General features: G+C 39.8%; 1 protein-coding gene across 1 annotated transcript; it reads right to left on the bottom strand.

Annotated features, from left to right (window-relative positions):
* Window positions 1-495: 495 nt before the first annotated feature.
* puraa (purine-rich element binding protein Aa) lies at window positions 496-9,494 on the bottom strand. The gene is made up of 2 exons (XM_012855287.3): window positions 9,322-9,494; window positions 496-5,755 (listed from the first exon to the last, which is right to left on the bottom strand). Exon 2 carries the CDS (start codon window positions 5,673-5,675, stop codon window positions 4,818-4,820), a length of 858 nt encoding a protein of 285 aa, XP_012710741.1. The 5' UTR covers window positions 5,676-5,755; window positions 9,322-9,494; the 3' UTR covers window positions 496-4,817.
* Window positions 9,495-16,160: the final 6,666 nt, after the last annotated feature.

Genomic DNA, 16,160 nt, shown 5'->3' with positions numbered 1-16,160 from the left:
TGCCTGATCAAATGCCATCCAACGACGCTTAATTAAAACAGTTCTACAAAAAACAGAGGGGGCCAAAAATTCTCCACAACTATATAAAAAAAAACAAGTCATTGCAAACGCTTGGAGGGAGCTGTTGCCACTCCCAGTTAAAAGGTTAGTGGACGATTACATTTCCCACATACAGCCATGTTGGTTTGGATACCCCGCTTGATAAAAAAAAAAAGAAAAAGAAAAACCAAACTAAGGTATGTGAGCTACATTTTGTATCAATACAGGTTATAGTTGTCCGATAAGTTGGGGGTGCTTTCAAACATTTAAATGTAGGGGGGGAAAAAAGAAGCAAGAAGAAATCTGTAAAGTAGGAAATACATGTTTGTCCATTTTTTTTAATCAAAATACATTAAATATAAAACTATTATGTCTTGCGTCAGACATTAAAGGGGTTAAAGCTCTCAGAACTGTGATTGGTGCAGAGGACCACAAATCTCAGGCAGTCAGTCCAGATGATTAGAGAACAGAGTAATGCTTTATTTTACAGCCTGGCATTAATTACATATACAGTACTTTGAAATTTTCCAAGAAGACACAAGTCATTAAATAGTTGAAAGGTTTGCATGTTGGGAGGCTGTAAAATTAAGCTTTAGTAATTAGTATCGTTGCAAACGCAGATTCAGACATTGTAGACAGCACTACATCAAAAATAAACTTTTTTTTTTCTTGCCCCCCCCCCATCCTCCTCCTCCTGCACAGGAAACAAAACATGAAAAACGGTACATTTTGAATGTAGCTTGTTCCCCTCCCCTCAGTGAGAAAAATCTGTTTATTATCGTCTTTATTTTTTATGTTTTTAATTTGTCAAATGTACATAAATTATATTCAATGCATCAAATGAGCAAATCATAGAAAGAAAAAGAAAGAGGCAACACAAGAGAGAACGACATTCTTTGTTGAGATCATTTTTTTTTTTTTTAAACAGGCGTTTTCGTTAACCTGGGAAAAGTGCTACACACAACAAACCACTGAAGACAGTTCACCGTACATCTTAATGAGGATTGGACTGAAGCACCTTTTATTTTTTTAGCTTAAAGCTAAAAAAAAAAAAAAAAAATAGAGATATCTTTTTTTTTTTCCATAAAAACAAACAAACAAAAAAATAAAAACTCCATTTGGATGTTTAAAGTCTACCATCAACCACCCACGGGGACGAGTCGACCCTTTTCTTAGAGGGGTGCGCTTTTGCAGTGACGACGTTCTGTCTCAAGTTAAAGTACATATGTGAACCGTTGGACCCCAACAGGCTGCTAAGACCCTTGGGTTTAAGCTATTCTATCTATTTTCTCTCTCTCTCTCTCTCTCTCTCCGGGGTAGAGCTCCGAGTGCAAATAAAGGCGTACGACTCCTTCATGAGAAAAAGACATGGAATTCAGTCACATGCTTTTCAAATAGTCATCATATATTTAATAGATATACATATATTGCCACCATTGGCACGTACGATATTGCACACAGTGATGAAACGTTGCACAGGAAAACAAAACAAAAAAAAAAAAAAAATAGATATAGATTTTTTTTTTCTTCCTCTTTCCTTTTATGGGCAAAAAAACATTCCAAAATTACAAAGAAAGTGGAATAATGCTGAAAAGGTAAGCGTTCCGTTTCGTTTAGAGAGAAAAATATATATATTTAAGTTCGCTACCCCCCCCAATTTACTGCCACGCGGAGCTATTTTAGCGGGAAAATTAGCGATTCGAGTGGGGGACTGGGGGGAGACTTTTCATCCAGCTCTTATTTCACACAATTGCCCCTCGCTCAGCGCGACACAAGCCTCAACGCGGGCCTTGCATCTTAGGTGACCACCCCTTCCTTTCCATGTTTACATGTAGGCCGATACCTGGATGGCTAAAAAAAAAAAAGGGGCATGGCAATGGGAGTAACAGGGAAGAGAGGGAGGCAGCAGAAGAAGAGTTAAGAATCCTGCTCCCAGGGCTCGTAGCGAACCCTTTTTTAGCACCACGAGTCGTGCGCTAGCACACTAGGGGGGCCCGAGACGCAAAACTGAGGGGGAAAGACGAAAAGAAAGGAAGCGTGAAGAAAAGAGAAGCCAAAACCTGCGATCCAAAGCACCAGGCCAGCGTGTAAGCATGCGGAGTGTGTAAGGCACCGGGTTGTTTTATATGCTGACGAGGATGCTCCCCTGAAATAAGGTGGTCGAGGAAAAAGACAGTCTACGTTTTGCTGGTTTCCGGTCAATTGGAAGGCGGGAGCAATCGTTTGGATTCAGTGATGAGGTAAATCTGAAATTGTCTGATTGTTGCCAGTTTCTCTGGAGTTCACCGACAAAGAGTTTATAAAACTGCTATCGAACATCTATGAGATGCGACTGAACTGGTTTCCAGAACCAGTCTCTTCACCGAGTGGCAGCCCAAATATTTACAATTGGACCAGACTGCCCTCAACCCCCCCCAGGCAGATATTTGGGCTCACAAATCTGAAGTAAAGCTGCAAGCGTGCATCCACAATAACCCCTCAGGCCTTAATCTGGCAGAGATAAAGTTGGAGGGCCACCAGGAGGAGATGTGAACTCCACCTAAACCAGCAGCGATACACGGATGACCATTTACAATCTTTCTCTGTTTAACATCTTCAGCTAGAACCACACCACAGCCTTTGGGTAAGAATAACTATATTACGTCCTGAATTCGTGACATTTTGGGAGACCAATGGAATCCATCACATAGTGCAGGTTAACCTGCAGCAGCAGCAGCACTCCTTGGCACCATTTAGACTTTTACGACTGAACAAGATGACAAAAAGTTACCATTTCAGGTAGAGATGCACCATTCAGTTGTCTAGACGACCCCCCCCCCCCAACCCCACTTACTTAAATGCATCAAAACTATGAACACCCGACGTGTTCTGACAACTAACGGCTCATACTTTGATCCACTCTTGGCCCCATTTTAATAAAATAGAATAAAAATCAGATGAACAAAAAACTTTTTTGTGTTATATGCCTTAAATACAAACAAAAAAAAAATGGTAATCAGCCGGTCAGACATCAGAAGAAACTGGGAGTTCGGCTGTTTTCAACCCCCAACCCAGACGTTGACCTGTGATCGATGGATCGTACATTGAAGCGATTTTCTCCAACCATTAAACGCATTCCAAATCAAGAGCTCAGAGCGACCAGCTCAATCAACGAACCACAAAACGCTACTGGCCAAGAAAAGCCCGATTGGTGCAGCTCCACTTAATCTGGACGACAAAAAAAAAAAGAAAGTCACAGTTTCAGGTAGAGACGCACCAAACAATTGATCGGAATCAGCCGATTTTCCCCTCAATCTACTCTGATTGTATATCGACAGTTCAAATACTAACAAAAAAAAAAAAGCAAACGGAAAAACCTTCTAATAAAGAAATTAATCAAAATTGAGAACGCAAACCATTCGTGAGCTACAGACATAACAAATAGTTCATATTTTGAAGCATTTTTTTTTGTTAAATAGTCTGGTAATGCCTTCAGTTTCAAATGAAAACTAGTAGCTCCATCGCATAAACTGCAGCACATTCTTTCATGCTTTATAGCCCCGATAAGGCAAAATAAAAAAAAATAAAAAAATAATAATTTGGCCGGTCGGATTTAAAAGAAACCCGTCGACCCTGACCGGTGCATCTCTACGTTTATGCTTCTCTGCATATAACTGGGCCACTAAAACACAGCTGGGCTGTGAGGACGTACACGTCTCCTCAAGATAATTTGCAAAGAAAAAGAAAAGAAAAAAGGGGCAATTTGCTACATGTCGTCACTGGATTTCCTCTATCAAACACACATATAGTACCTTTTAAAATGAACACATTGCATCATCAACGACGAGACAGAAAGGTAGTCTATAATATATCCATCTGCATGGCAACAATTTTAACTCAAAAGGAGAAAAAAAAAAAGAAAGAAGAGAAATCACAATATATTTCTTTGAATGTTTCTAGCAACGGCCAAGTCAACGTCGGTTGACAAGTTCAATATAACCCATTTATCTTCAATGCATATTGCACAACAAAGATAGCACTTATTTCATTTCATGAAGATGCCTATATATTCCTTTTTGTTTTTTTAGTTTTTTTTTTTTTTATTATTTTTAAATATACTGCATGACATCTAACCGGTTTCCGTAGCAGGCCTAGCCCTCATATACGATTTTTATGTGTAAACACATCTCTACTCACAGGTAAAGGTAATGGCAAGTACATGTGACGACCTTTTACAAAGATTTGGAATTGTGTTTTGTTTAGTTGTTGTTGTTTTTTTTGAAAAATTAAAATATCTGATTTGTGCTGAAGTCATTAGCTCACATGTAAAGGAACTCCTTCCCCCCCCCCCCCCCTCCCGTATCCATTTGAACATTGCAAACACCCCCTGTTTTCTTTTTGTTGTTGGTTTTTTTTTTTTGCTTTTTTTTTTGTTGTTGTTGTTTTTTTTTTACAATAGCTTTAACTGGTACAAAAGTTCTCTTGTTAATAAGGGAAATAAACACTCCGTTCAATATGGTTTTTGTCAAGTAGGAATCAATGTTCAAATATAATGTTATTACTTTGTTTAGCAGCCTGTTAACTGTATTAATGGTGGTAAGTGGGGTAACATCCAGCGATGAGTGACAACATGTCAGAACTGTCAGGTTGTGGAGGTTTTCTTATACTGAGAGTGATGCTCCCTTGGAGTTAAACCTTTACAGTTAAAAATCTTTAGATTCTTTCTTTTATACAGTAGAGTTTTAACTTTAATAATCTTGTTTTCATTACTCCCGCATATATTTTTTTTTTCTCCTTTATCAATCCTCGTCCCCATCGTCCGCCTGCATCTCCTCTTGCTGCTGCAGCTCGCATGCCCTTTTCTCCCGCTGCTTCTCCTGGATCTTCTTCATCTCCTCGGCGTATTTACAGAACGTGTTGCCGAACTTGGACCACACTTTGTAGGGCACCGTGATAGAGTTGCGGTAGGTGGGCTTCACCTCGCTCACCCGCATAAACACGCCGTACTTATTGGAGCCGACGTCGAAGAAGAAGCGCTTGTTGTCCACCGTCAGCGACGAGCCCTCGGGCAGCTCCGCCGGCTCGTCCTCCACGCCGTAATCGTCAATAAGTTTAGCCAGGGCGTCGCGAAACTCGATAAGTCCCTGCGCGGGCAAAGCGATCGTCTGGCCTTGCGTGGATCCCAGCCCGGGCCCCCGGTTAACGGTCTGCCGGATCCGTAGGAACCGTCCCCTCTGGTTCTCTTTCAGATCCATGTAGTATTTCCGATTCTCCCGCACCAGGAACTCACTTTTCAGCGCGCGCCGGGGCTCGTCCTGGACCATGCCCGGGTTGCTCGGTCCCAGCTGGGCGTAGTGCTCGATGAAGTCCCCCAAGTAGTCTCGGAACTCGACCGCCACGGACATGGAGAGAGTGAGGCGGCTCTTGTTTCCGCCGGCCCCGACTTCGGCTATCTTCAAGAAGCGGCCCTTCGCGTTCTGCTTCACGTCCAAATAGAAGCGCTTGTTCTGGATGTCAACCCGCTTTGACGCCAGCTCCTGCGTCTCGTGCTGGAGCCCGGACGCCGAGCCCGCCCCTCCTGCCGGTAGGTGCATGGAGCCGAAGCCTGGGCCCGTGGCCGCTCCTCCCTGCTCGCTTCCACTGTCTCTGTCCGCCATGATGCTGCCTGCCTGCCTTCTCCCTCCGTCTGCTGCAAAGCCACGGCCAGCTGAGCCCGTGCTCGGAGCTCTCGCGAGATCTACACAAGAGGTATAAAACAGCGAGGGAAAGGAGAGGGGAGGGGGGTGCGTTAATGCAGATCGAAGACTGCTGCTACGTTCTCCGTCTCCCGGTGCTTTCCTGGTGTTTGGGAGCAATAGTTGTGCTTCAAGTGAAACGAAACCGACGGATCTCACAGATTAATATCAGTTTCGATTTTTTATTTTTTACGAAAACTCAGGTGCTTTTTCTTTATGGAAAGACCATAATTTTGCTTTCTGTCATGAAACGGGCCAGTTCTAACAACTAATAATTATCCAGGTAATCCCCTGACAAACATTTACCAATAAGCGCATTATTGTAAGTGAACTAAAATAAAAGGGCAGTCGAGCAGAGACTGGCTGTTCAATCTGTTTATTCTTGCGCAAATAAAACCCGCATCAAAGGATAACACAGTGGGTCCAAAGACTATACGCACTTACCTCATATGGAAAAATGAATATCCATCCTATAACAAGAAACAATTCACATGTTTCCATGATAAACGTTGCATGGCCACATTTAAGCCATCTACCTCCAGATGATTAAAAATAATTCATAACGGTACATGCAGGACCCGACGGACTTCTATGGCTCGGTTCATTCGGGTCCCTCTCACATAATCGCATGCGCATGCTGTGTCGCGCTTGTTACTGAAAGTGGGTTTTGGAAAATTAAAATGAGCTTTTTAAATATACATTTATTTGTTTCAATTTATTTTGCAGCCATCAAGGCAGGATCTTCCCTTGTTATTTGCTGCATAATCTACACTTCCAAGCTCCAAGTGGAAACGCCCCGTTGCTGAGGCCCTTTAATCAATCCGCGCAGAGGCCGCTCTCCTCCCCCGCTGTTTGGCCGCATACTGTCAACGAGCCGTGTTACATTTTCTACGGGTTTTCCACGCTCGCAATTGAGGCGGCAGATATTTATTTATAAATGTCTATTGAGTGATGTTCCACGCCCTGCTGTCCAGTTAGGCCACAATAAGTAGCTTATTGTCTCAACGGAAAGCCAAAAGGCACTGCCACGTTTGAATGTAGGCTGAGGCTTTTTATTCAAAGGCTGCATCCATGCGTGATATTAAGAGCCTATATTTGTTGTCTGAACTCAGTAAGTGTTGGGAAACGCATGTCCTTAACAGCGTTGATAAATCAGCAGTTCTGCCCTAAAACGTGTTTATTTTGTTTTATTCATTAATTTATTTAGGTCACATACCTTTCACTTGCAAAACGGCCGCGTTCAAACCATCGCACCTAAATATCCACCAAAATAAATTTAACAGAAAACATTCAAGATAAAAAAAAAATAGGTTGCCCAATAAATAAGAAATTAAAGTGAAAAAAACTCTTATTTAAAAGAGAAACCGATCATTTTAGCCATTTTAATACAAAAAAAGCTTATCTAATGGAAGTTTTTTTCAGCTTCTGGTTCACAGCATGATTAGCCATAGGTTAATTTTTATTTAGAAGATTTAAATAGCCCATGTCTTAAAGACAATTATAGGCAATATGACCTGATTCATTAAAAGTCCAGATAAAATTAATAAAAAACGATAAATAAATAAAATAACAATAACAATAAATCTCTTAGTCATATAGGTTGAATAACATTATGATGCCCTGAATAACGGCGACCATCCTTCTTGGCCAAACCTTGACTTTTGTTTCCTATTGTCTCCTCTTCTCTGTTCCACATTTAGTCATTATTGTAGGTTCCTTGTAATAAAAAATAATTTAAAAAACACAACAGATTTAAAGGCATATTGATGGAGCAGTTCAATATTTTCTGTTAAAGAATATCCATGCATGCCTCCAAGGGGTACTTGAAAAGGTATCCAGAAAATACGTTAATGCTAAATGTTCAGCATTTTTACGGTTTTAGATCCAAATGTTACTTTTAAAAACTGTTATTTAAAAAAAAGATAAAGCAGAAGACAATTTATTTTAAACTGAATAGTTTTTAAGCGTAAATAATTGACAGCAACAAAACACTTAAAAATATATTAAGTAATGTCTTATTATTTATATTAGGCCTATTTATTACTAGATGTCTAAGTAGGTTAAAAAAATTGATAGGCCCCCTATATCATAATTTTAATTTCTGAGATGTGCAGCTCCGCAATACAAGGCAGTTGCACGTCTGGAGAAAGTTTTGAGCCGTTTTCTGCAATCTAACATAACTTGTCATACCCATTTCTTTGCAAACAGCCTAATCTATCATGTTGCTGATTTACATTTTAAAGGGTGAAAAACATTAAGTTCCTTTTTATCGGAGGCACACCAACCCCGCGTCTTCATAAAGTTCCGTGGGGCATCAAATAAAATAAATCATGTCTTGCGTGAAAATGGTCCCAGTAATGTAGGCCAAAGACATTTAACAAATATATATTTTCTTGTTCGAAACAAATTTTATTATTTTAAAGACGTTTACATAGTCTACAAAAGGTGCAGAAAGGGATATCCGCAGCCTTAGAGAGGTCGGCGGTACGGTCTAAACCCAGAGAACGTTTCCTCACGCAGGGTCTGACACTTAACAGTCAGTGTCTTATTCCATAAATATTTGCACCAATCCAACCACCTTTTCCTCTTAGACCTATATAGGCAACACTATCTATCTATCTATCTATCTATCTATATATATATATATATATATATATATATATATATATATATATATATATATATATATATATAATGTCCCTGTTTTATATATTTGTATATAAAATGCGTTCATTGAGAGCTAAGCTGTACTGAAGTCAACTTCCTTGGCGACTAAAGCCGATTCTGATCTTTGCGGGGTTTGTTTTATTCAAATTTGTAGGTACTTTCATTTATTTATTTCTAAACAAATACAAGGACATTTTGTGACATCCAGGAGTCTCACTGCAGGCAAAATTTAAATGTAAATGCTGAATGCGTTTTTCAAGCTCAATCTCGGCTTTATGACAGCGCTTTTTTATTTATTTATATATATATATATTTTTTTTGCTCACTGCACCCAAACATGACACAGAAACAGCGACTTTTAGATCCAAAAGTCATCCAAACGTGTGTGTGTGTGTGTGTGTGTGTTTTTGTGACGCGGTGTCTCTTTTTTGTTTATTCTGTTTGTTTGATGTCTTGGTTTAGCTGGCTGCTGAAATGCACGACAGGCAAGCTGTCAACTTATCCACGTATACTATCCGCGGGTCATCTTGCATTTGTAGAGCTACTTATTTTAAGAGTTGAAAAGGGTATGTCGGTTCGGATCCAAAGCAGCCTTCAGCCTCAATAATACGGTTCTGTCGCAGTTAGTGGCAGCCAGCCCCCGTAATCTCCTCACAAAGTTTTGCCCTACATCCCAGCGCTGAAATGCTGCGTGGCGTCGCTCCGAACGACAGCTCCGTCGCTGTTCCCGATCAGAACCACGGCCATATGCCGGGATGTCATGCTTTGGACTCGCCGCAGAGCGCTGTCATATCCCTGGCCGCGCGTCAGGACACTTCGACAGGACCGCTACAATAACCCGAATGACATGTACACGCGTTATGTCGTCCTACCGAACGCGGGTTTTCAGCTGTAACCTTACCTTTCCCTCCCCCCAGCTCAGTCCGCGGGGCTGAGAGCCTTTTACAGCCTCGACAGCGCGCCGCAGGAGACGAGACGAGACGGGAGGCTCATGGACATACGCTCGCAGGGCCCTTCTTGTAGCAGCGCGCAACACCGCATCTGCCTGCTTCACAAGATGGACCAGAAACGGCGAGTCGTGGCACGGTGAGCGACACACGCACAAGTTCAGCGCCGCACGTTGTGCCGCTGATGTCAACACGTAAAGCGGTGCACGACCGCCCCCCTCCGGTGGAAGGGAGGAATCGCAGGCTTTTGCCTGCAGACGGTAACAGGTAGGTTTACTGTCTGCACGTAAAGCTGGGCGTTATTATGACGTTGGTCTTGCACTTTCAAGACATCACTTTTAGATGACACTTATTACATATTCTCCTGTATGTGCTTAGGATAGTGTAATGTTTTGGTGTTAATCAAGGTTGTACGAGGCCCAAAGCAGAATGTCATTTGTGTTGTCCCCCAAGTCAATACCACCAGCTCATCCATTTCCACTGTTCTCCCTTGTATACAAATCTAAATGCAGTTTTAGCAAAACACGTTTACAAATTAACAGCAGCAGTTTCCCCAGTGTGCAGTACAGCAATAAAGACAAAGAGATGACCCAAGACAAAAGGCATTCATTAAAACACAAAACGTTATACATTTAAAATAGCATCTCAACTCACATTGGTCCAGAGGCTATTGAAAGACGTGTTTATAAAATAGACTCAAAACCAGCAAGATGTCTAATATTTAAAGGCAATGAAGTTAGTTTTTGGGACAACTACAACTAGCTGGTCAGCTGATCTCAGAGTTCATTGATAATGGCTTACAGATAATAACAACAAAACAAACATTCAGTTCATTAGAAAATAACAATTCCATTTTACTTTTCTTGTGGAAATGCTATGGTATGGCCATGCCATGGCCTAAATATCCTCTGGAGGAATGCAGATCTGACAATTGTTCAGCTGACAGTCATAGACACCCACAAACTAAAGAGTCGGACTTGTAAGAGTGCTGCACCAAAGTATATTAATGGAATGTCAAGTGGAAGGAAAAAGTGTAATGGAAAAAGAAGCACAAATCATACGGATCAATTATTGTCTTTTTTGTATGAAGCCATTCCTCAAGCCAAGAATCAAAAGTATTTTACATGGCTTAAGGGGAAAAGGACTGGACTTTTGTCTTATTTTTAGCTAAAAATAAAATTTGGATTTAATTTAGAAATCAAGGTCCTAGAGTCTGTCCATCTGTCCGTCTGTCATTCCGTCCATTCGGAATGTTCAATTTATCCTTAATTTATGGCTTTGTTAATTTGACTTTCAAACAATAGAACTGTCTCTTCATATGTGTGTATTTACCACCCTCTTATAAGCCAGCATGGACTCTAAGCAGACCCAAAGTTCACTCATTCTTTGGGCTGTCCATACATGTAACAACTGTATGCAAACATGGTTGATATTTGCTTTCTAAAGTTCTGGCTTATAAACTCAAGTTTTCTGTTTTACAATTTCAGAACCACGGAGAGCAACTGAGCCTATATAAAGCCTATAGGACAGTCTGCAAAGACATAAAAACATGAGTAAAAGTGAAATATTTCTATACTGATTATTAAGGTATTTGGCATTCTTTTAAGTACAGTCATGGCCAAAAGTATTGAGAATGATTCAAATGTTAATATTTACAAAGTCTACTGCTTCAGTTTTTAAAAGGGCAATTTGCATATACTCCAGTATGTTATAAAGAGTGATCAGCGTAACAGCAATTAATTGCAAAGTCAATATTTGCCTAGAAAATGAACTTTATCCCCAAAAACACATTTCAATGTCATTGCAGCCCTGCCTTAAAAGGACCAGCTATCATCGTTTCAGTGATTGCTTCATTAACACAGGTGTGGGTGGTGATGACGACAGGGCTGGAGATCAATCTGTCATGATTAAGTAAGAATGACAACCCTGGACACTTTAAAAAGAGGCTGGTGCTTGGCATCATTGTTTCTCTTCTGTGAACCATGGCTATCTCTAAAGAAACACGTGCAGTCATCATTGCACTGCACAAAAATGGCCTAACAGGAAAGAGAATCGCAGCTAGAAAGATTGCACCTCAGTCAACAATCTATCGCATCATCAAGAACTTCAAGGAGAACGGTTCCATTGTTGCCAAAAAGGCTCTAGGGCGCCCAAGAAAGACCAACAAGCGCCAGGACTGTCTCTTAAAAGTGTTTCAGCTGCGGCATCGGACTACCAGCAGTGCAGAGCATGCTCAGGAATGGCAGCAGGCAGGTGTGAGTGCATCTGCATGCACTGTGAGGCGGAGACTCTTGGAGCAAGGCCTGGTCTCAAGGAGGGCAGCAAAGAAGCCACTTCTCTCCAGGAAAAACATCAGGGACAGACTGATATTCTGCAAAAGGTACAGGGAGTGGACTGCTGAGGACTGTGGTAAAGTCATTTTCTCTGATGAATCCCCTTTCCGATTGTTTGGTGATAACCAATGCCTTTTCCAGCATGATGGAGCACCTTGCCATAAAGCAAAGGTGATATCTAACTGGCTCAGGGAACAAAACATAGAGATTTTGGGTCAATGGCCTGGAAATTCCCCTGATCTTAATCCCATTGAAAACTTGTGGTCAATCATTAAAAGACGGGTGGAAAAACGAAAACCTACGAATTCGGACAAAATGCAAGCATTGATTGTGCAAGAATGGAATACTATCAGTCAGGATTTGGTCCAGAAGTTCATTGAGAGCATGCAAGGGAGAATTACAGAGGTCTTGAAGAAGAGGGGTCAACACTGCAAATATTGACCTGCTGCATTAACTCATTCTAACTGTCATTAAAAGCTTTTGTTACTCATAATATGAATTATGATTTCAATTGTATTTCTGTACGTATGTGATGACATCTGACATACACACATGAAAACCAGAGGGCAGCAGATCATGTGAAAATATGACATCTGTGTCATTCTCAGTACTTTTGGCCATGACTGTATACATAAACCAGAGCTTGCATGTGGCATAAATGAAATTACTTGCTGCTAAGGGCCCTTCAAACCAGCAGAAGCCCCTGAGAGTACCTGACATCTCATGCAGGCTATAAATCTTACATTTTCACACGTATTTTGGAAGAATGTCTCTACTTTTAAATTTACCCTGATGACTTCTAGATTATCAATCTGAAATTAATGAAATCAGTTATAATTTGTGTTTGAAATTTGTTTTTGTTCAAAAGTAATGACATGGCAGATCCTCTAATAATACCTGTCCTTAGTTTCATTGCTATGTTAACAGTCAGTTTATGGCACATAATCGATCCTTTCTGCTGAATGCAATTTATTGTACCTGCTTATAGGTGCAACCAAATGAACATGGCCACTTCTTCTCAACTCTACTCAGTATCAAAATATTGTTCCCCAAAGCCAACTGCCTTCCCAAATTAGTAAATTAGAGATGTAGTTACGACTCAGATTTGATGCAATTTTATATCTACAAGAACTTATTTCCTCCAAGGCCTTTTAAAAGATCCTCAATATGACGATCAGGCACAACAACCTCTTATCCCATGCATGAGTCTTTAAAATGTCACTGTTTATGAACCTTAAGTGTTATACTCAATATAAGTCTGGTCTGAATACTAGTGGAAGTGTCAAAGTATCTCTTATATTAATGATCTTATTTTCACTCATTTAGAAAAAACAGAAATATTTTTTTAAATCAATAATTAGCTAACATCAATTACTGATTGATGCTTCAAACTCTAGAAGCCAGTCCTTAACTCATTAAACTTATTACATGTTTGGAACCTTGAATGTGCAATAGCCAGAACCAGGAGGAAATATTTTATCTAGAACGATGCATAATTTACATTCTTACAGTATATCTCACTCAGCTTAACTCTGAGTTTAGACACTGTGGTGGAAAACAATAATAGATTCAGAATTTCTTAATGGGCAGCTAAAAAAATTGGCTCAACCTTTCTAAAGTCTGATTCTTACTGATTCTTTCATCATGACAACACTGCAGACTCACAGCTGTGCTGTCCACAGAGGGCTGAGTAGAACATTTTCCCCAGCTGAATCAGAACCAGGATCAACTTGCCTTTTGTGAGAATTGTTTGCTTGTTGTTTGGTCTAACCTTTCTATTAGGTTCTTGCACAGTTTTGCAAGTTTCTTCTCCATACCTCAAATAAACTTAGAGTAACTAAGTGACTTTTATCAGAAGCATTTTTCTTCGCACTTATTCTTCTTCCAGATTGATTTAAAGTGGGATACCATCCAAATAGCTGGGGACCAGGGCCAGATAACTCAGCTGCTCCCTCTCTGCCAAAGAATGACCTTCAGATGGGCTGTAACTGCTTTATTGCCAAGATACTCTTCAGCAAAGCTGGGAAATAGGACAGTGAGAACCAGAGGTCCAGAGATCCAGTCCAGTCTATTGTGCCACAGGATATGGGCCACAGTTAGGCATCTTACTTCATCTGCACACAGCTGCTGGGGAAAAACTGACACATCTAGGATGTTTGAAAACTTTAAATGCCACATTCCATCAGTAAATATATTTCTATTGACATGAAATTCACATCAGACGTCTTGTATAATATGATTGAACTTGACTTTGTAAAGTGCCTTGAGATGACATGTTTCATGATTTGGCGCTATATAAATAAAATTGAATTGAATTGAATTGAATTGAATTGAATTTAATAAGCAAAGTAATCCACATACAAAACAAAATCAAAACAAATCAGTTAATAAATTAAGTTATGTGTGATGAAGTGGAATAGTTTGATGAATAAGTAATAAATGTGAGAATAACAAAAGGCATAAACAGTTTTCTTTTGAAGTAAAAGAAAACTGTTTACTTGTGTCTGTGTTTAAAACACATTCCTGCTACTTTGGGTAAATCAATATCAGCAAATTTAGTATTAACTGATGGTCTACAAAAAGGTTTCCCATCACCAAAGTATTGCCCAGACAGCAATAATTGATAATTCAGAAACCTCTTACTATTGTAAAACAAAAATAACAGCAATGGTTACAGCTGCATTTCTGAACTTGTGAGTGTCCCAGTGAGGGCAGATGGAGTCATATTCTGGAAATTGAAGTGGAAGTTTCTGAATAGCAAGTGAAAAAAAAAGTAAAAAAAGAGGTTTTCCAAGACCAAGGAGTACTCGCAGATTGGTTGGAACTGTGAGAGCAATAAGTACTGGATTCAACTACAATCTGCTTTATGTACACTCATTATGTTTGGAAAGTATGTTGAAGCTTCTTTAAAGGTATATGCAAAAAAAATAAAAAAATGGATGAGCCAATGAATTAATTAATGGGAGAATATAATCTGGTCACATGAGGTCAAACCTGAACTGCACAAGGGCTGGATGGTAATTCAATAACAATATATATATATATATATATATATATATATATATATATATATATATATATATATATATATATATATATCAATAGACGTCGGAATCTACAGAAAAAAAGAGAGTAAAGCTGCTGGCATGACCCAGCCAATCCCCTGAATGTTATCCATTTGAAAATCAGTGGAAAGAACCCAGGATCAGAGTGGACAATTTGTTTTGAAGAATAGGTCAAAAATATAGTTGAACAATGCATGTAAGTTGTTCCTCCACTCTGGTCAAGTCTTGCAATTTTTATCATCAAGAAAGGCTTTCCACAAAGTGCTAAGTGAATTTATCTTAGTGTATTCAGAGCTTCCTCCATGTAGCATTCCAATTTATGACCCATAACATTATTCGTGGACTAAATTGTTTTTATTTTTTTTCTATGTATGTCTTTCTTTGATTTCACATCTCCAGATGTGGCTGCATTCTCCTCTCAGGATGTCTAATCCCAAGTGGCTGATGATAATTACTTAAACTGAGAAAAATGATTGAACTGTTCAATATTTTTTAGTACAATTGAGTACAAAATCAATCATTGTGTGAAGGAAAAATATAAAACATGAAATAAGCTGTAAAACCTTGCATTATTACTTAGAACTTAGTCAAGGCTGCTCTTGCATTTATTATTGCCTCAATGCGGCGTGGCATGGAAGGGATTAGGCCGGGGCTCTGTAGAGCCTTTAAGGAAGTCCATGTTTCTTTCTTTGCAGTGTCTAGCATGTTTGCAGTAATGATTATAGTGTCTCTTCATCTTCCTCTTGGCAATACTTCAAAGATTCTTTCTTAGGCTTGGGTGATGCATGTTTGCTGACCAATCAAACACAGTGGCATGGTAGTCTTTAATACAGGTATTGGTACTTTTGGCAGTGTGGGCAGGTGCCACCGCCTGCTGGGAAATAAAACCAGCATCTCTCATAAAGTTTGTCAATGGAGGGAAGCATGACATAATCCAATATTTCCTGATTAATAGCTGCACTGACTTTGAACTTGATAACAAAACACTGGACTAATACCAGCAGATGACATGGCTCCCCAAATCATCACATGACTGTGGAAAGTGATGAAAACACAAGTGTGAAACTGACCAGGAAGTATGTCAGGAAACTGACGGTGGAAGGAGCTGCAGGATTTTCACATTGGGCCTCAACCAACTTAAACTCCTCTCACCAGACCCTGAGACCTTGATCTCTAAATATAATGCAAAATAAAAGTCCAAATAGAGTGAATCACTTTTTCCTTCCACTAAACCTTTTATAGATACACCTGAACATAACCATCTGTGAACAGCAATCTTATTTAGTAATGAACATTTCTGAGTCTCCTTTTTTGGATTCTCTGCTGGACAACTGTCCAGTCTCCATGAATGTGTAACCCTGGCTTAAGATTTTTATATAAACAATCGTTGTATGG

This window comes from Fundulus heteroclitus, chromosome 11 (assembly GCF_011125445.2).
Source record: "Fundulus heteroclitus isolate FHET01 chromosome 11, MU-UCD_Fhet_4.1, whole genome shotgun sequence".
NCBI classification, from domain to species: Eukaryota; Metazoa; Chordata; class Actinopteri; order Cyprinodontiformes; family Fundulidae; genus Fundulus; species Fundulus heteroclitus.
The sequence above is the reverse complement of the archived record's forward strand: the minus strand, read 5'-3'. Positions and strand labels throughout refer to the sequence as shown.